Here is a 26,063-nt window from a genome sequence, read left to right as displayed (position 1 = left end):
TTATATGAGAAGCTGATTCGACGGTTTGCTCAAAACAACTAAAGAATCTCTGCAAGCAGTTGGCGCTATGCATTTTTTGGACAATACCAACACGATCGCACAACAAATAGATTCTTTAATTATTTTGGGCTATCTCTTCATGTTATACTAATAATCACAACTCTTTCAGGAAATTGAAGTAAGCATTGTTGATAGATGTAAGCATTGAAAGACAAAGAAGGATTCCTGACTTGTTAAAGCTGTTTTGTCTTTAGAATACGTCGTGTAGAAGACAAAACACATCGTTTGAATTTAATTGAATCTGCTAAGACATAGCAGTACAAGAGTTCCACTTAGATTTTCAGAGGATCTACGATGACGATGAATATATTATGGTTTCGTGTAGACTTAGAAAAACGAGGGAGCAGTCTGTAGTCTGATAGCCTGCAACACGTAAGGTGCAACGCGTAACATACGTCTCCTATCAACGCTCTTTTTCCCTCTCTGTCCGTTCGTCTTTCTCCCTCTCTCCTCCCTCTCTCTCTTAATGGAATCCTTTGATCGTTGAAATTGCAATCGGCTTACTCGTTTTCCTTAGTTATCTTTAAAGTACGAACTGAAAGATTAACCCTCTTAGTGCCAGCGGGCCGACTGCCTCGCGGGCTTAAACATATTTTATAACTAAAAATTTTGCTGCCCAACATTATATTCCATATTCTTTAAGTCACAAAAGAACAAATAGTAAAATTGTCTTCCAGGAAATCGGAATTTTGTTCCTTATAAAGCTATTCATATAAGCGCGCATATCGAATCGGCCCGTGTCATTCTTCGCATGTACTCCGTAAAATGCCTGGCACTAAGAGGGTTAATTTATAACAGGCGCAAACGTTCTCGCGCGTCTGTTTGTCGATGCGGTAGGTTCGAGCAGATCTGCTGGATAGTTTTTTTATAGATTTAAACACCGAAAATATTCCATTCGGGTACTGACCGCCGGGCATTAAAGTAACAAAGTATTTGGATTTACTCTAATTTGGCCGTGTACGTATACTGGGCGTACTATCTATAGTATCTATACTACCTATGGATGCGCCCGCTACGCTTGGCTGTTTGTGTCTGACTAATTCTCGCATTCGTAGAATTCCATGGCCGAAAATAAATTCTCGGCGGTGGTACATTGTGCTCGGGAATCCCTGAGCGAAAGTTTGAACCTCTTATTAGCAAGAAGTCGGTCGTTTCAGCTAACAGTTTCGCATCGTTGATCCCCATGTACGCGAAAATAATTCTTTGGATACCCTAACAAAAATAGAAAATCTGATAATAATTGCGTACGTTTGCTGAATCTTCTGTTACATGAAGAATAAACCTTTGAAAGAATCTTTTAAACAAATACTCGAACCATGGAAACAAACACAGCAGGAGGGTGTATGTATACAAAATATGTATGTATGTACGTACGTATGTGTCTAGCATTGGAACTAACTTAGAGTTTCTGGATAGATACTAGACAAACATATCACGAAAGCGATAAATCGACCAATCGGTACTTTTTGTTACAGGCATGCTCTGGTTGCTCTATCTCATTTTGGGGTGCCCACCCCTCCTGGTGGCTCTCCTCACAGCCACTCGGCTCCGGGTATCTATCAATGTATAAGATACATCGTCCAGAACGAAGGGACTCGTGCACTGTTCAAAGGGCTTGGTCCGAATCTCGTCGGCGTAGCTCCATCGAGAGCAATTTACTTTTGCGCCTACTCGAAGAGTAAGGTCGCCTTTAATTCAATTCTACCCCCGGACACGGCTGTCGTTCACGTTTTCTCCGCATTCTGTGCTGGTAAGTTGATCCTGTTGTTTCGTTTTCGTCAGTTTCCCTACCAAGGAAAGGAGGGGAAAGGAAAGAACTAGCTGCGAGAGGATGAGAGAGGCTGAAGAAAGGGAGAGAGAGACGATCAAGCGAAAACAGGTTAGAGGCGAAAGTGGAAAAACATTGGGATGAAAAGAGGTAGTCGGCAATGTAGCGCGAGGTCTTCCGATCGACTTGTTCTACACGGAAGGAAATAGATCGTATATGGCCGAGGCATTGCCCGCCTCGTAATCTCGGACAATACACGGTCGTTGTTATCAGCTCTTTTACTTTCTTTTTTTCGTGATCGACTAATCTAGTTAGCTTTAGATAGGAGAAGCTCAGTGGGGTCACGTCGCGCGTCATTAGTCTTATCTACCGAATGGATTCGTCCCACAGAACGTTTACCGCACGGAACTGATACAAGGAGTACGAAACTGATCTCCGCTCTTGTCTTTGAAATTTTTTGATTGCGCGCATCAATTATTGTATGTACGCAGGCGTGTATAATACAGGAAGGCGCAACTGCTAGAAGTTGATCATAGTTTCGGATTTATGGTGTTCGTAAGCTGTTTTAACGAAAGGTATCTTATCCGATGAGAAACAAACTCGTACCTCGGATATTTGTCGCGAAGAGACTTTGCAGGGGTGCTTTAGCACGATAAGAAGACGATCGTAAACAGGATCGTTTACGTTTCTTTCAGCAGGGTTAGTCCTGAAATCCGAAGTGGTGTGGAACCCCTACCCACGGTCCTTGACCCCGTGTCGATACGCGTTCGCGGTCTGATAACCAGGCAGCAGTTTCTAGATTACTTTGCATAATTTCTTGTATGTAACATCGTCGGTCATTAGTCTCTAACAAACAATGGTTTTAAAGGATTGCTTTGACTATTCCCGAGACACGCGGTAGGCAGAATCGAGCGTTTCTTGCATGCGATTCGTTCTTCCGATTCAGCGAACGAAAGGGTGACTTTTAATTTCATTTTTTCGTTTCCGAGTTTCACCGCCCGTTCACATTTTCTCCTATATTTTTCTATTTTCCACAGGTTAACCTGTGCGCACAGGCTTTAGGATACGCGATAGGGGACGAAACACGGACGATTGCTTCGTTGTTTCTATTTGTTGCGTGCGCGAGAGCGATCGCGTCCAATTGCCACCGCGACCTTGGTGCACGCACGGAACAATTGGGCCTCGTTTGTACTCGCGTCCGGTGCGCGCAGAGAAACTATCGTCTAGAGTCTATTCGCAAGTCTAGGCGATTCGAGACAGCGTGTTCGCTTTGGAAACGCGGGGGTACACCTGATGCTGACCCGGTCCCCCAGGGCAGGTCTCTCATAGTTCGGATCGCGCGTACGCACGGTCTTGACAATAGTCGAACCAAAATAGTATTTCTTAAAATGACGCAATCTACCAACGTTGTTATTTCAGTCGTAGATAACGACCAACTATGTAGTTAGACGCTATTGCGTCTTTACGATCGGTGTTTTCGCGTTGCGTGCGCGCGCGCGCGTTTCTGTTTTTCGACTGACTTTCAAATGCCTGTTGGAATAATTTGGAATTAATAGGTGCACGCTCGTTAAGGCTGGTTTTGCTCGGTCAATTGGTTGCAGCGAGACAAGCGCGTAGCCGAAAGTGAAAGTGCATTATTAATTGCGTTGACGCAGGCCAGACGCGCGCGGCCTTAGAATATATTGAAAATGTTTTGATGCGTCGATAATTTCTTGGATATCGCGACTTTTGCTGATCCTGCGAATCCCTTAACGTGCGTTAAAAATGCTCGTTACGCTCGGGAATCTCGAAAAACGCGCAAAACAGATATGAGAGACACTGCCCGGTGCACGCGTCTATTTTTATCCGAACGGCCGGTCTCGGTGTTATTTACAAGTGACTGAAGCAAAACTAGCAGCGTCAGTTTATACTTTTGTACACGCCTCCGGGGAATGCGAGGCAAGGCGATGCACTCGACGTACGCGTTCCGTGTTTGGTCGAGTCGTGGGATTCGGAAATGATACTGGAAGTAAAACAACTACGCCGTGCGCTACGTCGATTCTTTTACAGACGCGCGAGTGCAACGCTCGGACGTAGCTTCCCAGCAACGCGTTTACAAAAGGGCGACGGTTTCAAGGGCCGTGACTCGGGGGACCCAGGGGTGGTACCTGGGACCCAGGAAACGTGCGCACGGTAACTTGCTAGAAATAGATGTTTGATCGAAAACCGGCACGAACGTGATCGCGATCCATCGACCTAGCTTGCGACACGTTTTACGCGACGCGCCAGCTCGATATCCGCGATAGAACGGGGAAGAGACGATTGCATCCGTTCGACCTACCTCACCAAAGTACTTTAGAGCCGCGTAGCTCTCGGATACCGGACGGAGGAGGGAATCGTGGTGCGCCGCAGAGATGGGCGGCTGGCCTTCGCTTTGGCAGGCCGAGCGACGCGTTTAGATCTCGCGTTCAGAAATACTGGTCTCGAGTCTCGGAGTCTCGGGGATCGCTTGCGCAATCCGGATGCGTCGTCGCGACGATAAACGGTGCGTTGGCCGACGACGGTTTTCGACGAACTGGGTCAACGCGTCTCGGTATACACTTACCTGATCGGAAATTCTGTTCTAGATAGCTAGCGAATCCTTCGATGCTGCGAACCTACGCGCACGCTTAGGTACAGTAAGTCGGGACTCCGTCCTGCTGCAAGCAGACGAGCTTCGTGTTCGGCGAGTCGACGAAAAGCTCTTTCACGACACCATTTATCGTCGCCATAGAGTATCGTCGGCTTCTTGTACCACCCAGCTCGGGGATCTCGATGTCCATTCCGATAGCCTTGGTGTAGGAGCCCGTCGGGTCTGCCAGCATCCTCACCTGTGTTTTAAAGTCCGCGTAATTGTACGCGTCGAAGCCGAATTTCAAGTCGCAATCACTGAGTAATTATAACTGAACCGATCCTTCTTTCTTTCTTTCTTTCTTTCTTTCTTTCTTTCTTTCTTTCTTTCTTTCTTTCTTTCTCTCTTCTTCTTTTCCTTCAACATAATCGAATCCGACCGAAATAAAAAAAAAATAAATAAATACCGAAATAAATAAAGCAGCGTTTTTGGCGAATAGTTTAACGCGTTTGTTAACACTGAGACGAGAACAGGCCGTTGCGATCAGCGGCTCGAGATGCGTGGCGCTACCTTGTTCTCTGCACCCTTGTAGTTGCCCCAGGCAGAAACAACGAACGGGTCGTTTACGGAGACGCAAACGATCTCTTGGAATCCTAGATACCTCAGGTCGGCCGATCTATTGTAATTAACGCAATATTTTTGATTGATCGTAGAGATATATATTATCCGTGCAGATTCGTCCTACTTTTCTATGAATCCTCTCAGATGGACCTTGGAACATCCTGGTACAAACGCTCCTGGCACTCCGAAAACAATGGCCCGTTTATCAGACAGCAGATTCAAAATATTGGTTCGATTGCTCGGTAGTGCTTCGTACAAGGTCAGACTGGGCAGTCTGTCACCTATTCTGATTCGGGGCATCCTCGATATGGCTTCTCGGAGCTTCGTTGACCGTTGCAAAATCAGTCGGAAAGCGAGCGATTCGTTTATTTTGTTTACCGCGGATCGGTTAGCGCATCGCCTCCAATCGAAACTAATCGAATCGAATCGAGTCGTGTCGCGCGGCGTCGATACAAATCCTTAAGATCCTTAAAGTCGGGTTTAGTGGCTCGCAACTTTGCCGGTCGCATCGTATAGGATCGCGTTACGAGTAGTCTTTACATTTGCATTTATACGGAAAGGTGATAATGGGACCAGAAAATAGAAGGCGAACTGTGTTCTAGCGGACGAACACGTTTCAGGAGCCGTGCTAGATAGCAGAGCTCTATAAAATGACCCGCGCCTTGTACAACGTGCATCTTGTACCTTATCAAAGAAAACCGTCATTCGAATGCGTTCCGGGAAAGAGTTTCGTTTCAAACGTTGACGCTCGTTGCGGAAGTACTCGAGCGTCCCCCCTGAAACTGTGCGAGTAAACCTCCAGGAAACTGTTCCCAGTGGCCACGTACCGATCGGATTAAAGACACGTGCGTTCATTTTTCAGGTTTCGTGGCATGCACGTTGACAAATCCTATTTGGTTCGTGAAGACCAGGCTACAGCTGGACCACCGAACAAACAGAATCACCGCGATGGAATGCGTGCGCAGGATATATCGTCAATCGGTACGGACACATGTTTCCCCGCTGTGCGCTGCGTAGCTAGACGAGAGGACAACGGGCACACCGCCGGTCCATTCTTTTGCGTTCACGGACTCGGTCCATCGACCAAGACTCGAAACCGAGATTAAGATGGGCAAGTTTTGTCGCGGTTCGACGGATAACTAAAAAATACGACGATCGTCGTAATTGCGCGAAAAATCTCGCTCGCTCGCAACTGGTTCATATTTTTTGCAAAACTTGTTTTGAATGTCGCGCGCGCGCGTGGGGAAGGGGGGAAGACATTGATTCCCCATTAGGACTCGTAGCGCATCCGTGAACGATGTAAAGTGTGTACTCGTTTTAGACGTTGGTCAGAAGTTTGATCACCCCGAGGATGTCGTTGCACCGTGCTTGGCATCGTAAAGGCATACAGTAGGATGCATACGGCACAAGAGTTTCCCGTCTGGTGCATGGTGTGTGGTTGATCGCGTTGCATCGCAATTCATCGCCACGGAAACCTTCGAGCCACGTTCATCGATCATACACGCTTGACTAGGCAAAGTAACATTGTACTCTTTTCGTTGATCGATACCGAGACCCGGAACAACATGAACAACTGGCACAGCCACATTTACAACTTAACAATTCTCGAACACCTATCGGGAAAACGGTATCGATCGATGACACGACTTCTCGGATTTTATTTTCCGATAAGTCCTGAACGATTTCGAGCATCCTCGTGCGTCGGTGACCGGCGCTTTGCCCGGTTAAAGTCTTGTCTCTCGTCTCGATTAGTGTCTCGATTTGTCTCGTACTATTGTTATTTCCGTGCATATTGTTGTTGATGCTTAGGGCGGAAATATTTTAAGAATGCAATATGTATACGTAGAACCATAGAACGTGAAAATTCTAGACTTGGCAAACGATATCGTTGCAACTCTATACGCTTAGGAATCGAGCAAGGAAACTACCGAATAGAATAGAGAAGAACGGTCCCCCGGTTAGGCAGCGATCGCGCTTTCAAAAACGAACAGAAACAATGCGAATGAAACGTTTACGATTGATGAGCGACAACTGTATGGGGAAAAAAGTGATTCGTTTGGAAGGCGAGTTCGATCAGTAGAAATATCCTTGGATCGTGTTGGAATAGTTTGGACAACGCGATCGCATCGCAATTGCTCTCGCGTCAGATCTATAATCGGCTAGCGCGATCTACGAATAGTAAAACGAGATTAAAATATCGATTGCGATATTTAACATGTCTCGGTTGGCGAAAACAACGAGATCGTCTTCGTCGGAACGATGCGTGGTCGGGGCATCGCTGGTCCTGTTCTATTATCTCTCTTGCTCTGTTCTGTCCGGCGCCTCAGCTCCAACGAAACACTCGCTATTCTTTTTCGAAACGAAGGCCATGTGTGTTACGGCCATGATATTTTGTAAACGCGGATAGAGGGCTGACGCCTACTTACGAAGGTGCTTGCGAGTCACAAACGATATATTATATTCGTAACTTTGGACCTCGTTCAAACGTAGAATGTCCATGTCTATCTCTAGACGGGGGACTTTTATAAATTAATACGGTGATCGACGATTGCAACATTGTTCCATTAGCCGGCCAACATTTTCACTTCCGACTGTCCAAGCGCACGCGTGCGATCATGCAGTCCAAGTGTGATCTAATAACTCTGTACCGATAACGAGGCCCATCCGACAATCCGTTTGCATCGTAACGTCGTGTGCGGTACAGATATCAATATCGATAATAGCGATACGATAAAGCGGTTTTCCAATCTTACGCCTTTACTTATAAGATTTACGTAAAAACGACGTTCGCGAACCAGAAAATTTAACGAATGAGGACAAAGCTGGCTTATCGATCGTCATTGAAATGTCAAATACAACGCGTCTGTCTTATCGCCGCGGTGGTCTGCGGATATCTCTAGTGTGCTCGAGATTATTTGCATTGTCGGAGACAAAGACGCTGCGTTAGAATCGTACAATACGAGTATAATGAGATTGCTCGCGATGCGATGTAACCATCATCGGGATGACACGCACCGGACAGATGAACACGCTTTGCTCGGATCCTTTCAAACGTTTTTGCATTTCATCTAGTGTAGGAGAACCAGAACGTGCCAAATGATTAAGCGGTTCTTCGATGTTTCAGGGGATTTTTGGATTTTACAAAGGCATCGTGGCATCCTACGTAGGTATAAGCGAGACTGTGATACATTTTGTAATCTACGAGGCTGTGAAAGCTTGGTTGGCGACGCTCAGGACCAGAGTCACCAGAGCGGACGACAGCAAAACGATCGGCGACTTCCTCGAATTTATGGCGGCGGGATCCTTCTCGAAAACCATCGCGTCCACCATCGCCTACCCCCATGGTAAGTAAGGCGTGTGTATTCTCGTTCTTTTCGCGAGTTTGCGGCAGACTTTTGGCAGTTATCGATTGTTATCGCGTTTATAGATCAACTATGGATATTTTCAAAATATGTTTTCGAGTCGTTGCCAATGCCGCGACGATTGGCTTTGATTCAAGAATCGGGTTTTAGCGCGCACACGTTTCGTAAACATGCTCCGAAGATCTACGAAATCGCGTCGGTGGCGGTAACAATGAACAGCTCTTTGACCAGCAGCAGAAGACGATGCACGATCAATTCTATAGGATTTCCTGGCTTGTCGCAGGACTAGGATGCGATCAACAGCCGCGTCTCGTTACACAGCTATCGCGGATGAAACTAAAGATAGGACGCGAATCGTATGGTTTCGAAATGATAATACCAGCCAGCGAACGTCAGCCAGAGTTGGCCGTTTCTATCGATCGTTGTACGTTTCCAGGGAATCGGCTACCCTATGTCGATAAACCCTGTTTAAAGTGCCTCATTGGGTCGTCACTTTTCGATCGACCTCCTTTATCTAGGACGAACCGGAAAGATTTCTAACGGATCCTGTCGTTTGCAGAGGTCGCGAGGACCCGATTAAGGGAGGAAGGAACAAAGTACCGAACGTTCTGGCAAACTCTGAGAACGGTGGTCGCCGAAGAAGGGCCAAACGGGTTGTACCGCGGACTGGGCACACACTTGATCAGACAGATACCGAACACAGCCATCATAATGGCGACTTACGAAGCTGTGGTGTACATTCTAAGTAGGCACTTTCATCAACGCACCAGTGGAAGAAACAGCATCGCAAGCAACACCGGATCACAGTTCTACGCGGAAGCAAAGACGAAACGAGAGCTTGCCTAGGGCTTGCTTACGGCCCCTGAATAAAGGGCCGATGGTTTCTTCGACGAGTCCCGTAGCTGTGATCGATTTGTGAATACAGACGTCCAAGTGTTGAAACGACGAGGCGTCCAGACGCCAGGGAGAGACACTCCGTTGGAACCGTGTTGTTCGCGCCATCGGTTGGTGCCATATTTCCATATTTGTTACGTTTCAAGGTAGCAAAAGGTATCGCAGCGCGTTGAACGCTCTGCACTCTGTAAGTGTAGCAAAACGTAGTCCTTCCTCCTTTCAGGTAGCATACATTCATACACGGAACACCGCTGTCTGTAGTACCCTGCCGAGAAACAAACGGAACACGAAGCGGGAACCACATCTGGATTTATCGAGTCGATTACTTCCAAGTACGAAGCGAGTTTTGCGCCTAAACCTCACATCTCACCTGACCCCGCCCCGCGCCGCCACGACTCGTCTCGTCTCGGCTCGTCTCGTTCCACAACAATCATTGAACAGTACTTGCATTGTTATTGGCGCGTTTGCAATTGGAGTTGCAAACCGCAACTGCTCTTCTGTTAGCCGTGAAACGGTCAACAATTTTTCACCCGTTTTAGGTAATTTCTCTTTTCCTTCCGGTATTCCGGGGTTTCCGAAAACGCTCCGCAGCTTTCGAGTTCAGTTCTGTTACTGCGGAACTGCGCGCGATAGTTTTCTACGGCATAGCTAAACTCACGACTTTGAACCGATGATTTCTGTCTTCTAGAACGCAAACAAATTGTTAACAATTACAGATTGGTAACCGATTACCTTTTTAACGCCTACCGAGATCACTTCTTAGCTACCATCGAATCATGCGATCATACATTTTCGTTGTTCCTCCGTCTGTAATATTTCGTATCTCGCGTCGTAATTTTCAATTCTGAACGATCTTTCGGGTGTGCTTTGTATTCAGCGTTTGCGTAAACATGTATTATTACTATTGTTATTCTATCATGACTTAGTTACGTTTTGTTTTTTGCAACCTTATCACGTATCAACGACACAGCTAATCGAACGGAACTCCTGAGACAATTGATGCTGTTTAATCGCGAAATCAACGAAAGAAGAACTCTATAAGAAATTGTACAAATCTTTAGTTTGCCTTCTAAATCAGTTTTCAGGAGTCGCTTAACGAACATCGTTCTGTCGTTAGTATTTCGAATGCTGATCCATAGCAACGATGAATTCTGTAAAACGTAGCAATAAGTGTTGTGTACATAAAATAAAATTGCGGTATATCTAGCCGTAGAGTTGCAGCCATTTGTATTTTTCCGATTGCATTGATTGTACCGTTGTTTGCACCGTCGTGGAAAGCGAAAAAGAACAATGTTTCTATAACAGAGGGCAAGTATTATTAGTCGCTAACCGATTTTTTCGTTTTATCGACGGCCATGGTTTAACTGAGAGACTTGTTGAACAAAAGGGGTAAATGTTACGATGTAAGAGAGTCGATAATAATGTTTTGTTACCGAGATTCTACCTGTAACACGTTTGTAAGTTGGTTCGCGTTATCCATTGCCCGTTGTAAATTGATCAGTTGAAAAAAGTGATGACGGTTATTACATAATATATCAGGTTTTTAATTTTTATACAGGTGTTTGGCGAAGTTATCCGCATGCATGATTAGATTTATTCGAGTGTTCTTGCTCACTACTCCTTAGAAATTCGAAGATCCAAGTTCCTCCATATTTCGAAATTTCAATGAATATTTATTATTGCATCAAGAAATTTGCTCGCGATAAATTCAAGTACGCCACGACTAATTCGTGATTTTATGTTACTCAGGTGCCGTCGGCTTCGTCTGACAAATGTAGACGATGATGAGTACATGACCGTTTGTTCTTTCCAAAAGGTGTTTCGACCTTCTTCGTTCAAAAATCTTGAATCTACTTCTCAACAAATTATAAAGCGTTGAACCGGTGTTTCGTCTTTTACGATCTTATTATCTTCCTCCTACGATCTTCGATACTTTTCACTTTTTCGTTTCGCCAAAACAAATACAACATCCAAATTGCAAATATTAAAAGTACAAATATAAGAGGCAAATAGAATGGTGCGGGAAAGACAGAGTCATTTTCAACGAAGACTGACTCACATTTATTGTACTTAGCATGCTATAAAATTGGAGGTATAAACACCACCAGTATATCTTTCGAGAATCTTGATATACGAACTGTTATGAAGTGCGTACGCGCGCGTATGTGTACATGCATACGTTTAATAAAATCAACGAACAATATTGTTGTACACCGCATATTTTTTAATTCCTTAAATAACTTGAACCAAATAGCGTATCCAGGACCGTTTAGCCTTTGACTCCACCTTTTCTGCTTCTGTAACTGGAACCACCGGCGCCGCATTCCGAACAAGAACAGGACACGGGATAAGTTATCGGCTTCTTGTATATTTTGCGGTCTTCGCATACTAATTCGATTACGCGTTTCGCGTATTCTGTGGGTTGACAACAACGGCAATCGACAACCGGATTCCAATCTGTGAGAAGAATGAAGAAAAGTAAAAAAAAAAGGGAAATGAACGCGTTTGATGAAACAACAGTTCTAGTATAGATGCTGCGTTAGCTTTACCTGCGTCAAAACGGGAACTGGATTCACATTTTCCTCGACATTGTGCGATTCCATCAATGGGAGAAACGTTCTGGCAGAGTCCGTGTCTGTGATGCGTAAAGGTAAACATGCCGAGTGTGGCGCCCGCGTCCAGGACGTTGCTTTCGCACTGGTCAGCTACGACGAAACTTTGGGACGTGAGATTACACAGGTTGCAACAATCACGAGTGTAAATCGAACCCGGAGGGCAGTCGGTTATGTCGGGACAAACGACGGTGCTGGTGCTCACGGATAACTGATTCCCATGATCGATGCAGGCATACGAGGTGCAATTATCGGGAGACGTCCAGCTCGTGTTAGCTTCGTGCAACACGTTTCCGACCACGCAATGCGTTTGCTTGCATCTTCCGCAGCATTGGCCGTCTTCTCCTTCCTCGTACGTCCAACCGATCGCACAGTTCCTTTGACATACCTCCACCTCATTGTATTTTGTCAGGCTCGAATTCAAAACGCATGATACCGTGACACAGTCGTCCACCATAGATTTCCATTGTTCGCCAGGCTCGTAGACCTTCTCGTTGTAACGGCAGCCGGTTTTCACGAGCCGTGGACAACATTGGCCTGGAATATACTGGTTTTCTATTCTAAATTCCATGTCCTCCAAAGAGTCGGCAAGCGGACACTTTTCGACGACAGACCGAACGTACACGGTTCCGTTGGTACTGGACTCGCAAGTGTACTTGGTGCAAAAGTCAGCCGAGTACCATTCTTCGTCGATATTTCTTAGTTGACTGTCAACGACGCAAGCAACCGGAACGCATCTGCCGCAACAAATGCTGCCCCTGTCGTCGGTGGATCGGTATTCGAAGCCTGCGTCGCAAACAGTATCACATTCCTGCACTCTGACCTGTTTTCGCACGCCTTTCTCGTCATGAACGCACTCCATCGAAACACAACTGTCCTCGGGATCCGGTCGCCAGACCTCTCCAAAATTGTACACTTCGTCCAAGTGTATACAGGCGGACCTCACGAAGTCGGGGCAACATTGATCGTCCGAATAAACCTCTTTGACGACGAAATCATCGGTGTCCGGACGGTCCTCGGTTCCCAAACAACCGCATTCGATCGTAACGCATTTGGATTTTGGTCCTTCCGCTGTAGGTTGACAGATGCAGGAAGTGCATGTTCCATCCATCCATTGCTCCCCTAGTTTTTTGACCAACACTTGCTCCGACAATTCGATCTTATCGCTCGTTTCGATAGTGTACAGGCAAAGATCGTCGGGCGGTGAGCATTTGTGCTCGGTGCAACAAGCGTTCTCGGACGCGATAGTTACCAATCGATGGTATTGCGGGCATGTTGGTGCCGAAGGACAGGACTTCGGATCGCAGATGGTCATCGATCTTGGACAACATCCGGAAGTGTTGGTTACCTGCACGTAGCCAGGAAGGATCGTCTCGACTTCGACTGTCGGCTGTATGGCCAGCGGATCGGGACATTCGGACAGCGGTAGACATTCGCAAATAAATTTCTTGCATCCGTCGGCGTCGGTCGATAGCTTCATAACTTGACCGTAGCCGCAATCCGGCATCGGAGTTTCCTCGCAGAATGGCGCCACGGTTGTCGCTCTATCGGCTACGGGGATACAAACGTACTTTGTGCAACAGTCGTTTTCCGTTCCATTGACGACAACCGGTTTCATGTTTTCTTCGCAGATAGTGTTCACGATTGGGCATTCGGTTTTCTGGCAATTGACAACGTTTCGGTCGCAAAAGCATCTGGTGCAGACATCTGGTGACCACTGATCACCAACCACGTGGCCTTCTTGATCGCAAACGAGACATTCATTTCTCGGAATGCAAGTGTTGTTGCGAAGAACGGAATCGCCGGGACAGAAGCAGCCCTCCTCGACGTTGTTCGCGCACCTACCGAGGCGGTCATCGTCGTCGTTCGATATCTCGTTGACGGTCTCGCACGTCTCCGTGCAACCCGTTTTGCACGGTTGATACTCGAGATTCGGCGGACAAACGTACGGGCATATCTCGTTGGTTCTCCAAGTCAGGCACACTTGCATTTGCCGGCATTTTCTCGCATACGCCTCGAAGCTATCGCAGAACCCGCCCCCGGTGCACAAACTCTCTTGACAAGCCATCAAATATGGCATCGGATCAATAAAGTTGTGACATGGTCTGAACTCTGCGAGATTCAATAAGTTCCTGCATGGATCTTGATCGGCCGGCGGCAATACGCATTCGCTCTGATTGCGCGTAGCGCACGAATCAGTGTTGAAGTCAGTGCCGCGCGGCGATTCTCTGACCAGCCAGCTGTTACCAAAGTCTTCCATGTCGTTGGCAATCTAAAAAAAAAAAAAAAACGGTAGAATCCGGTGGATAACGATCAACGATAATCACCTATGGTTATATATCCTAATATATCGTACCTCCCCGTTTTGTTTTCTCGAGTCGTCGTCGGAATCGTCGTTGCAGTTGCCGCAAAGACCCTCTACCGCTCCTCCGAAGATGTGCGAAGGAAGCGTCAGGGTAAAGGCAAAGTTCGCCGCATAAGCGGTCACCTCTAGTTGCAGCGAAGGTATCAGTAAACGCAGCTTCTCCGAGGGTGTTCGCTCGAGAATCAACCAGGAAGTGTTGAACGGATATACGGTCACCTTTGCCTGATCCACGGTCGCTTCCAACTAGCGAGAACAAATACGACGGTATAAAATATTTCGACTTGTTTCATTCTCCTTCGGTTTTTCTGTTATTTTTACCTCTCGAAGCATCGCGTCGTTGGTCACACGAACAACGTGGTCTTTGTAAAGCAGCGTGAGCGCTTCTACGCAGCTACCGGTATCAGTATCGGTATTGCAAGCTCTATTCGAGACCAACACTTGATACGCGTGACCTTTCTTTTCCTTTCTATCATCGACAACGTCTCTCGACAGAACGTACGTGCAATTACCATCAAACTGGACGTTCTTTCTATCGAAGCTAATAAATCTTGAATTTCCGAGGAATTCGCAGGTGCAATCTTTGCATTGCGTCGCAGGCACACACTCGTCGCCGTTACGAATCGTTCCTTCCGGACAGAAACATCCGGCGAAACACACTCCTTCCATCACCGGGCATGGATCTATTTGCTGCAAGTTGTCACAGCTGGTCTCGCATTTGTTTCTACAAAATCAATGAAAATTCGATGATGAACGAGTGCTACGATATCGAAATTTTGAACAAGCTACGACCAACACGTTTCTAAGCTCACCTGAAGCAGTCCTTGTGAACAAACGGTGTTGCGCAGATGGCAGGACAATCGTGAGTACTTCTCCAGGTGGACAGATCTATGTCTAAATCACCGGCCTGGCATTCGGTAACGAAACTGGTCAACGCGCGACAACGACACTCGTCGTACGTTTGATTGCTGCGCAGACAATTGCACGTGCTTTCCATGCAACAGGACACAAACTTGTCCAGATTCAAGATGTCGGAGCACATCGCAAACGACATATCTCTGACTGTGTCGCAGATCTTCCAGCTATGCGCTTGCAAGTCGTACGGACACACCTGAGGGTCGCATTCCGGCACTCCCTCCATCGCCCAGCTATCCCCGAATTCGGCTGTGCTTCTGGCTTGATTTCCATCGGGCAGTTGCTTATCGTTCCACGCGTAACCATCGAAGTAGCCGCATAAACCGTCTACCCGCGAGGCCAGCTTCGTAGAAACGCCTAGTTTCACGTTCGAATTCGAGTCCCAAATTACCCAGAACCCATAGTAATTGGACACCAAATACGTGATATCGCCAATCGAGGATATCTTGAACAACGAGTATTTGTCGCCGATTCGTGCCAGCTGATTCGGGACGAAGCTGTATTCGTTGATTACGACGCTCATGTCCGGATAGAACAGAATCACGTCGTTGTCCAAAGTCACCGCCAGATTTCGGCTGCAGTGACCCGTCCGCGCGTCGCACTGCTTTTCCACTGTAACGTCGGCGTCGTTAACGAATCAAAGAACTCGATGCCGTGGCATATGCGTCGGGCACGTGTACCGACAAGTATCGAGTGATTTACTTACATGTAATATACCACTGGTTGGTGTACATATCCCTCGCTAGAATATGGTTGCAGACGTCATACTTGTAGTCCATCCGGTCGAACGTGGTGAACGTTCTCCCTGTTACGTTGCAGACAGCTTCCACGGGCGCAGGCGGCTTGCAAGTATACTTTCGGCACTTTTCGAGTTTGTACATGCTCATCTTTTCATAAACTACTGTGTAACCCGGTGGACAAGATGCTTCTGGACAGGTTTGCGGTGTACCTTGGTCGAGAATTGGCGGTGGTTTGTTGGGTATACAGACAAATTGTACGCATAGAGTTCCGTTTTCTGGTTTTTTAACCATCTCGGCGTCGGCTACCGTCGACCAAGAGTACCGCTGCATCGACTTCCTGATAAAAAGTGTTTCCATACGTTACTGCATTACCATTGCGAGACAAATATTTGTGCGTCCAGTCTGCTACATACCCCTTAATATGACCGGATCCTTTGGTTCCGCCATGGCCTCTCGACAAAGATTTCACCCCAGACTTTCGGCTCGATTTCTTGGAATATTCGAACGACTTTGATTTCGATGGTCGTATAACGGTCTTATAACCTGCCGGACATACTGGATCTAGGCACGGTTCCGGTGTACCTGAAGCAATGCGCCACTTTCGAAACGTTTTGATTCTATTCTTCTTCCAGATCTTCTTGATCCAAATCGAATTTATCTTACCAATAGTTGACGCGATAGTGGATGCATTCTCCGAAGCAGAAGGAACGATGGTCGTAGAAGTCGTCGTCTCTCGACAATCAGTCTCGTCGTCGGGACAATCTTGAATACCGTTGCACCAGAAATTTTCATTGATACAAACCTCGCTGGTAGGACAACGGCGCATACCCTCTGGACAAGGTTTGCACACGCAATTGCACAATTCGTTTATCACTGGTCTCATTTCGGAATCGCGACAAGCTTCGCATTTCTTTGGCTGACAGAAACCGATTCCGCCCAAAACGCACATGCACTCTTGGCAATTTTCGTCGATGTACTTCGTGCCCACGTTGTACCTACGAGATAATAGTAACGATCGAAGAATACTGCGCGCTCGTCTGAACAAAATATTTTGAATCACGCGACCACTCACGAAATGTGTCCCACCACGCACGGACATTCCTGTTTGGTAACGCAGGAATTTCCGTTCCACCAGTCCGATGGTTCGAGGCACGAGCAACCAGTTTCATTCTTGTACGGTATTCCCTCGCAAACGTTGCAATTGCCGATCATAGTGATCGGCGTTGTTGATTCAGGATTTCCGGTGGTGGATCTCGTTGCGGAAGCTATACAAATCGGATACATGGCAGATAATTTGAAATTTATCGATCCGTTTGAAAAATATTGTTGATCGATCTACTCACGATACGGTTGGAAACAACCGAGAACTTCTAGTTTCAAGCCTATACGATCGTGCCATTTCACCGGCTGCACTCTTAAATGCCTCGCGTGCAGCGGCTTGTCGAAATAGTTCTTCTTCGGCGTTTCGGAGTCAAAGTTGCCCAAGTAGATCTTTTCGAGGCCATTTTTATCGAGCACTGGGTTCCAGTGACGATTGTCGTTACTATAGAAGACTTTGTAAACGGTGGTCCACGTGCCCTCGCCGCCTTTTGTGATAATTCCCGTTAAGGTACGAGGCTCCAGGAAATCAATGTTCACGTATTGATACGGATTGTCTAATTTCGGGTGCCAAACCTGCGGCGACGTCAACTTGAGATTCGGCAATAAATCCGTCGCAGAGGAAGACGCGGAAACTTGGTCGATGAAAATCAAATCGTTGTCCAATCCCATCGGCTCGTCGCACGCTAACAACGGGAGAGATGGAATCTATAGTTTATCTGGTACCGAATGTTTATCACAACCTGTTACCTGGCTTGACAGTGTCCTCGGCGAACGCTTCTGTTATCACGGGAACACTCTGCTCTCCTACAGTAGTGCCGAGCGCGAACTCTTGGCAGCCGAGTAACTCTACCTTCGCCGTTATTCCATTGTGCCAAGTCAACGGGTTTATTCGAACGACTTTTGCTTCCACGGGTTCGTCGAATTTTTGCTGAACCGGTTTAAATTGATCTACGGGTCCTCGAAATAGTTTTGGTTGTCTATTGTCGTCCAAAACATAAGATAACGCATCCCCGTTTTCTGAGAACAGTACTCTGTAGCTGGTGACAAATTCTTCTTCCAGACCACTGCCTTGCATAATAACGCCGTAGACGGGTTCCGGTCTCGGGAACTCGATGTCGAGCCTACAAAACATTGGTACGACAAGACCGGTCTTCTCCTCGTTACGATAACTCTGTAAACAATGTTGCTTACCACTGGTCCGATGATTCGTACTCTGGTTTCCAGTACTTTTCTACCGAGCCTCTGGCGCTGCTCGCATTGAAGGTAACTCGACCGTTCGAAGATTGAATTAGAGGAACGAAACGATTACTGGAGCAATATGGTGGCGGATGAACGGTGCTGATCACTACGATCGTTGGTTCCACCAGACTCGGGGTTGTTGATTCTTCGTAGGGCGAAGGAGTAAACGGAGGTGTCAATAGCTTCTTGGTCGTAGTTTCCTGGACAATATCGGTACATAACGATTTGTCGCAGGTGTAAAAATTATTGATACACTGACAAATCTCGCATTCCGATTCCTTCAATACAGCCCCGGGAATAATCGGTTCTCCTTGATGCGATTTACATGTACAGTCGGCTTCGTTGACACAGGTCGCGATATCCCTCCAGAATTTCTCTGGTGGACATTGCGCTCTTTCTCCCTCTGGGAGGCATCCTAATTCAAAAGAATATTTAACACCGCGAACGACCAAGCCACCACTAAAAAAAACTGATATGATTCGATACCTGGCACACATTCGGAACCAGCATTGCAAAAGCCTTCCCTGGACAATAGGTAACGATAGTAGCTGCATACATTGTCACATTTGATGGCGCACTCGTTCCACGTTTCGCCTTCCTTACAAGCCTCTGAAATCGAAATAACAAATTTTATTCTCAAGCCAAGACCGTAAGAACAACTGATCATACTTGTAGTTGCAACGTTCTTCTCGAAAGTTGTAAATATCGTGCTCTTAGAGTTTGTCGTTTTGTCGACTGTCGTCCACTCATTCTTGCCAGTCGACGGAATTACGGTTGTCTTCACGAACGCACACTCTGGTCTTTGCGCGATAACATTAGCTGGCCAGTCACAAACTTGCAACTGTGGATTGTAGAACATGTGCTGGCCACACGACATTTCCACGAGCTCGGTTCCATCAAAGCCTGGCTTACATTGATAAAAAAGATGGCAGTCCGTGGGATGAGGCTGAAAAGGATGTTGCATGCTACATTCTTCGTGTACCGTCTTTTCCGTGGTCATTGGTAATTCTAAAAAAAATCAAAATGGCTCAAATATTGATGCAATAGGACTAAATAGGTATATTACAATGCGCGGCAGAGAGTTGTGTTTCTACGTATTTACCGTCGATGCTGCTGGTTGTACTCGCCGAACATTGACACAGAACGCTGATTTCAAAGTCTATACAAGGAAGGCCAGGCTGAGGCTGACAATAGAGTCCACGCTCCAAACTACATTCCACGTCCAAACCAGTTTCTTTTGGTGTTAAATGATGATTTACAGACCTACATCTTATGTCGACCATAAAATCTCTACTGCAGATTGCAGATTCCTTTACGAGCGCCTATAATATTAAAACCACGATATCGTAGAAATATGCGTGATGAGACAGAACGGACGCACAGCATCGTATCTAACCCACGTGCACACATACCAAATCCAACAATGTTGGCAAAGGTTCAACATCTTTCATCTTTCTGCCCTTGTTCGTTGCATCCTGATTTATCCAAGCTGTCCAACCGTCTACGCATCTTTGAGGCTCTTCCAGTGGAACGGTGGTCGACACAAAAGTATCGGTAGTCGTGCAGGGTTCTCCTTTGCACAATACCTTACCACGACTGCAGAAACACGTTTGACAATTGTCCGTACTGATACTATCGCCTTCATAATATGTAATCTGCAATAAAATCAATGCGATTACCTTGCTAAATAATAAATGAGACAACATCTGATCTCACTCGGTTTCTTGTTCAACATACTCCGTTGATCTCGATGCAAGGTGATTTGCAACTTTCTTTAAGGACACACTCTGCGTAACTGTCATTATTGTAGACATGATCTTCTGGACACGGTTTAATCGAGCACCCTTCGACGCAAGCGTCTTGGGAGCACAGGTGAGACTGATCCCTCAGAGTCATCAGATTGTCGCAGGTTTCGTGCGGACAAGTTGGAACACAAGGAGAATACATGCTACATTTTTCATCGCATTGCATGGGACAGAGTTCCTGGCTGCGCCACTTTATCGGAACACCTTTTGTGCCACATTCGTGCGCGTACGCTGCCAACGATGTACAAAGGCATTCGCAATCTCCTCCTAAAAAATCAAACATTCGATCAAGACCAATCTCTCTCTCTCTCTCTCTCTCTCTCTCTCTCTCTCTCTCTCTCTCTCTCTCTCTCTCTCTCTCTCTCTCTCTCTCTCTCATACCTGCGTCACAACCACAAGTATCAAAGATGCAATTGCGCAGATAACTTTCAACTTGAACTTCTGAGTGACATGGTTGAAAAATAGAAGACTTTAGCACATCGCACTGTTGCACTGCCCATAATTTCTTCTCCGGGTGTTGTTCGCAAGGATCAACAACATCTTTAGGTTCTGGACAAAAATCGTGCTTCTTCCAAGAATCTCCGAATAAGTTTGCAGACACTTCTGATATACCACCAGAAGGTGTTTTAAAATCGTCCTGACTATTGTCGTTGTAATCTCCGCACAATCCCTTCGTACGACTTTTCCATCTCGGATCTAACTTTAAATAAACTCTAGTACCTAGAATGCAACCAAGTATGATTATGCAATTGTGGTTAAGCAAAGAATTTGATTTCGATTGATGGAACTGTTATAAAGAAAAGCGAACCTTTGTCCCACTGAACGGTTAATCCCAGATCGGGTGCATCGACAAATACGAATAATCCAGCCGATCTCGTTGTCAGCCTGTTAAACTTTCCCGTTGGTAATTCTTTTCCTCGCGTTAGAACGATAACTTCTGAATTTTCGTCATTTCCGACCGACAGAGTAATTGACTTTGAGCAAGTTACACCTGTTGTTCCGCAAGGTACATTTTGGATCGATACGTCGAAGGAATCTTCGGTATTCAACGCGCCCTTTGCCAAAACGTAGTCGCAATTTCCTTGAAAATCGTACATCTTCCCATCGAACGTCTTATAATGAGAATCACCCCAAGCAGAACAACTCCCGGCGCACGATCTATTCGTACAGTCCCATGTCCCGTTCAAGCACTTACAAGTGTTGCAGTCATTTTGAATGATAGAGCCATCGTCGTAACTTTGACCACCATGATGACAAGGGCAAAATTCTTCCTTGACGCAATCGCCGCCTAATTCGTTCAGAACGTAACCGGGTTCGCAAATACAGCCAGATTTGCAAACGGTCGGTTTTCGAGCATGACTTTTCTGCATGTTGCGACAAGTTCGAGCCTCTAGCGGTGCGCAGTCTGTAACTTGGAGATGTTTGCTCGCCACGCAAGAAGTTAAAAGATCTTTGGTTGCCGGGTACTCCGTTACTTCATCAGGTGTAGCTTGTCGACAGTTCCAAACACCGCCTATCGAAAAAAAATTATTGGTATCGCTGATGATGGTTTCGATGACAAGGATCCATGACATACCTGCACAGGTGCAAAGTTCGGGTGCTTTATTTCCAGGTCTGACTTCCTTGTGCCCTGCTTGAAATTCAAATCCTGCATAAACGCAGGGGCATTGTCCGATCGGAATACATTCTCCATGAACGTCTAACGTTTCACCTTCTGGACAGTTGCATCCTTCTACGCACTGTTGCTTACAATCTGGATAAGAAGATATGTCTGCACAGGATCTTGTACAACTGTTCCCGCAAATCTGATACATCTGATTTCCAGGACAATGAATTCTACATTCATCGACGTGGAGACGCCACAAGAGATTCACTCCGTGGGAAGCGCAGTCTTTCGCGTATGCCGCCAATATAGGACAAAGGCACAACTCGAGATTCACTTTGCAAGAGCACATATCGAACATGCAGTCCTTGTAAAATGTTTCCGGATCCACGTGCCAATGGCAATCTAATGAGAAGAATGGCGAATGAGATCTTTAAATTGGTCGGTCTCTTGAATATTTCAAATATTTACCTGCAAATATATCGCTGTACAAGTGGGAACAGTACTGTTTCGCTGTTGCCCGTTTCTGCGGGTTTAAGTCGCAAGGATGATCCGATAGATTTTCCAGGACATCGGGGCACAGCTCTTCCGTTTTCCATTTATTAGCGAAACATACCGATGACTGTTCCGTATCGCCTTCCGGCGTAAGGAAATCATCTTTTTCATTTTCCGAGAACGTACCGCAAAGTCCTCTAGTTCTACCTAACAATATAATAATGCTTGCTTACAAAGTAAATCAGTACAAACTATAACTAATAATGATAATGATGATGATAATAATAATAAGAGATTGATGGCTCGAACTTACCATGAAATACCGGTGGAGCGTTAATATATACGCGAGAAATTCCATCCCACCATATCTCTAAACCATTTGGTAAATCGATTACGAGAAATATGCTGCTGGCAACGCGTATTCTTATACCATCAAGGATAGTGGGAAGCACAGCTAAATCATCTCCGTTTACCGACACCACGCGATTTTGCTTCAATGCTACGGTGGTTTCTTTGTAATGGATCGTCACGGTTTTCGTACAGGACGGCGCATTGCTTGGAACGAGCCCCATACTCTGCAAATAAATCAGCACAAGCAAAACACATAAGCGCAAAGTATCATTCGTTGATGCAGCATAAAGGATGGACAGGTCGGGCATACCTCTGTTATCGCACCAGAACAAGGTACATTCTCTCCTTCTATGGAATAATCCTCAGCCTTCATTAGATAATATTTACATTTCCCCATGAAATCATAATGTTTTCCATCAAATGTTGTATAGTGAGGATCCCCGATGATGGCGCATCTAGCACTGCATCTAGCCTGAGTGCATATCCATTTCCCAGAGAAACACGTGCAGGTGTTACAGTCTTTCTGCACGCTCTTGCCTGGTTCGAACAGCTTGCCGCGTAATCGGCACGGACATTCTTCGAAACTTATACACTTTCCTTCGTGCGCCACGGTTCCCTGTGGACAAAAACAGCCCTCCTCGCAGTCCTCAACGGTTGCTAGCATTGTCCCTGCTGCGGACCAGCACGACGACTCCGTTTTTGAACCGCAAGCCATGTATACTCGTCCATTGGTGCAACGCATTGCTAAATCAATAGCAGAATCAATCAACAAAACCATATTATCGCTATTTCTGCGTATTCTCTTATATTTGAACGTGAACACACTTACGACAGGTATCGTTGTTCCTCCAGCCCGACAAAGATATTACTTTCTTGTGCGCGCATTGTCTAACGTAGACATTCATTGTATCGCAAGCGCATTTTCTGCGGTCGTCATCCTTGCAAGCACAATAATCCCATAAGCACGCGGTCCGCAACTCGTCTATGCTAATGGTGTGCGCGCATGCCAGGAATCTGTGATCAGATAGAAGACTATTGCAAAAGCTCACGGCTTCGCCGGCAGTAAATGGATTTGATTCGCAAGAGTGTCGGATATCCGGATATTCGTCACAGATCTCTGTGAAAATAGTAACAAATTAATAGCGTGTCGACAATAACGACAACGACGACAAGAAATCAGTGAGAGACAACTTTTCAACAATACCTCCAATATTTTCTATTCTCCAAGTAGAAGCAAATGTTGCGATGCTTCGCGCACGATCGCCGTTTCTGCAGATCAGATCGTCGGCTTTATCACCGTTCATATTACCACAAAGACCAACAGTTTTGTTCCACATGTTCTCCAGAGCTTCAATTTCCAGCATCAGAGCTCCGTCCCACTTGAGTCGAATTCCGAGCGAATCTAAAGTCACTATGATAAAGTGCGCCGACAATTCGACCCTTATAACAGACAGTTGTACCGGAATAGGTAGCAATTTATTCGGGGTTCGAAATTCTGGAATACCAAATACATTCTTCGTAAGAATGTATTCTTTGTCCTGAACATAGATCTTTATGATCCTGAAACAATCTTGCGTTTTGCAGGTCGGACTGTTCTCTGCTGTTATAGTAAAAACTCTGTTCTGTGCTTCTTGAATCAGAATATGAGAGCAGTCGCTGTCAAAGCTGAAAATCTTGTCGTCAAAAGTTTTGTAGTGTACTCCGCTCCAGGTGAAGCAGGTCTCTGGAACTGGTCGCTTCTCTTCAATGAATAACACGTTATCTTTCAGAGAAACGAACTGCATCTGTATTCAGAGAAAACTTATTATCTATTTGTTTAATTATTGTATCGCATAATGATTATTACCATGTTCGAGGTAGTATTATCGTAAAGATTGTTGCCGCTATTAATCGTGGGAGCTCGATTCTTATTCGAGCCCAAAATATCCTGATAGGTCCATGTATGATTCGTTTCCCTTACATAGGAATTATACGTGGTGCCCAAAGAAATTACATTGGTATTCTCACTGTATTTGCATTGGGGTATTGGCTGAGGTTCGAAAAGGCCAGTCTCATAGGCACATTTATATTCGGTTGCAGGAGGAAATTCGAATTCTACTCCGTCCGGACATTTCAAACTGCATGAATAACTGTTACCGTTGCTGGTGCAGAAAAAACCACCGTTGAATCCCATTTTTTCTCCATTGCAAGTATTGGCAGCTATATACAATCAACAACAGTTACTTTTCTAATTCTATACTCTATAATTTGTACACTATACACACGATACTTACAGTATTGACATTGCAGTCCTCGATACGCCTGCGGACACTGACAAAGGTTCGACGGCAGACAGTTGCCCCCGTTTTGGCAAGGAGGATTACACACAGCTAAGTCGTTTAAAAAAAGTTTACACGCATCAACTTTTATAAATATAATGATTGTATTTTCAAGAAAATCGATACGTACGTTCGCAGTCGGGCACAGAAACCCAATCTTGTTTGCTAGGTACCCAGTCTCCATTTTTACAAAGCAGATTGGTGATGGAAGTGCCGTCGGGAAATGTGAAATTTTTCATACAAGATATGGTGCATGATCTACGATAAATAATAGAAAACAAAGGTCAGCATCCAGTCAAGCATAATAAAATGGAACTCAATATTCGTCGAATAACATACTTGGAATTACAATGCTTATGAGAATTAAGTACAGTAGGTGGATACTCCATGCATGGTTTATTCTGATATTGACACTGTGGTCCGATAAAGTCTTCGGGACAATTACACTGGTGAGGAGCGACGCACACTCCATTGTTCAAACACTCGGGCATACAAATTGCTGAACAGACATCCGAGATTTAACGTTACAAGCTACTATATAACAACGTACGTTCCATTTTCTTCTCCAAAATAAAAAATAAACTATCAAAGATCTTGGAGGAATACTCACGTTCACAGTGAGGTACAGAAATCCATTCTGTACCAGAGATGTGCCATTGTTTATCTTTACAAGTTACAGCCAACTGCGTAACATCATTTGGAAATTTATAATTCTGATTGCAGCTTGCGATACATCCGCTGCAGACAGAAATGGCATGTATTTATATACAATATATATTTCCTTAGTATATGCAATCAACGTTAATAATTTATTTATTAGCGGGCGACAAGTTACCTATCCATCGAACATCGAATGTTACCGTTCACAGGTGCATCCGGTTGTTTGGTGCAACCTCCTACAAACGAACGTCTTCTTCCAGCGCTTTTAGTCCTCTTAACGCCATCACCTGGTCTGCTAGCGTCATTTAACAGAACGCTTCTATCGAATAAACGCACGTAATTCATATACTTGTCAATCATCAATTGTTAAATATGTTTACAATTACGTTTGCAATTACGCTTACTTGGTAAACTCAGAAGACTCCTCTGTATAATCGACAGCAACTACTTGGCTCGTAATGCTGACGATTATCGCAATTTGAACAAATACTCTTTTGCACAACACCATCTTATTCGAGGAACAACGCTTGAACCATTATCAATGTAATTGTATGGAACACGTTTGAA

The 26,063-nt window shown here is 45.5% G+C and overlaps 2 protein-coding genes across 6 annotated transcripts in view; one reads left to right on the top strand and one right to left on the bottom strand.

Moving 5' to 3' along the window:
- Positions 1 to 10,519, top strand: part of Rim2 (replication in mitochondria 2) — a 12,933-nt gene extending 2,414 nt beyond the window's left edge. Inside the window, exons 1-6 of one of the 5 annotated variants that reach the window (XM_078187397.1) lie at positions 1,760 to 1,939; positions 4,435 to 4,739; positions 5,902 to 6,020; positions 8,164 to 8,383; positions 8,685 to 8,825; positions 8,961 to 10,519. In XM_078187397.1, the coding sequence (XP_078043523.1) occupies positions 1,892 to 1,939; positions 4,435 to 4,739; positions 5,902 to 6,020; positions 8,164 to 8,383; positions 8,685 to 8,825; positions 8,961 to 9,150 (1,023 nt within the window). In that variant the 5' untranslated portion in view covers positions 1,760 to 1,891 and the 3' untranslated portion in view covers positions 9,151 to 10,519. Of the gene's footprint in view, positions 1 to 1,535; positions 1,940 to 4,434; positions 4,740 to 5,901; positions 6,021 to 8,163; positions 8,384 to 8,684; positions 8,826 to 8,960 lie in introns of those variants that run through there. The other 4 variants (XR_013494592.1, XR_013494593.1, XM_078187398.1 and 1 more) reach the window with 4 other exon arrangements.
- On the bottom strand, positions 10,498 to 26,063 carry Hml (hemolectin). The gene is made up of 32 exons (XM_078187395.1): positions 25,901 to 26,063; positions 25,672 to 25,815; positions 25,447 to 25,574; positions 25,176 to 25,335; positions 24,967 to 25,094; positions 24,792 to 24,887; positions 24,365 to 24,717; positions 23,723 to 24,302; positions 23,348 to 23,635; positions 22,829 to 23,262; positions 22,481 to 22,742; positions 22,144 to 22,374; positions 21,646 to 22,077; positions 20,878 to 21,582; positions 20,451 to 20,789; positions 20,002 to 20,336; positions 19,677 to 19,919; positions 19,367 to 19,586; positions 18,934 to 19,272; positions 18,751 to 18,873; positions 18,217 to 18,679; positions 17,773 to 18,146; positions 17,268 to 17,708; positions 16,997 to 17,189; positions 16,588 to 16,919; positions 16,338 to 16,506; positions 15,891 to 16,261; positions 15,082 to 15,796; positions 14,591 to 14,993; positions 14,264 to 14,515; positions 11,845 to 14,179; positions 10,498 to 11,752 (listed from the first exon to the last, which is right to left on the bottom strand). The coding sequence occupies exons 1-32, from the start codon at positions 26,002 to 26,004 to the stop codon at positions 11,565 to 11,567; spliced, it is 11,880 nt and encodes a 3,959-aa protein (XP_078043521.1). The 5' UTR covers positions 26,005 to 26,063; the 3' UTR covers positions 10,498 to 11,564.

This window comes from Augochlora pura, chromosome 7, assembly GCF_028453695.1.
Source record: "Augochlora pura isolate Apur16 chromosome 7, APUR_v2.2.1, whole genome shotgun sequence".
Taxonomy (NCBI): Eukaryota; Metazoa; Arthropoda; class Insecta; order Hymenoptera; family Halictidae; genus Augochlora; species Augochlora pura.
The sequence above is the reverse complement of the archived record's forward strand: the minus strand, read 5'-3'. Positions and strand labels throughout refer to the sequence as shown.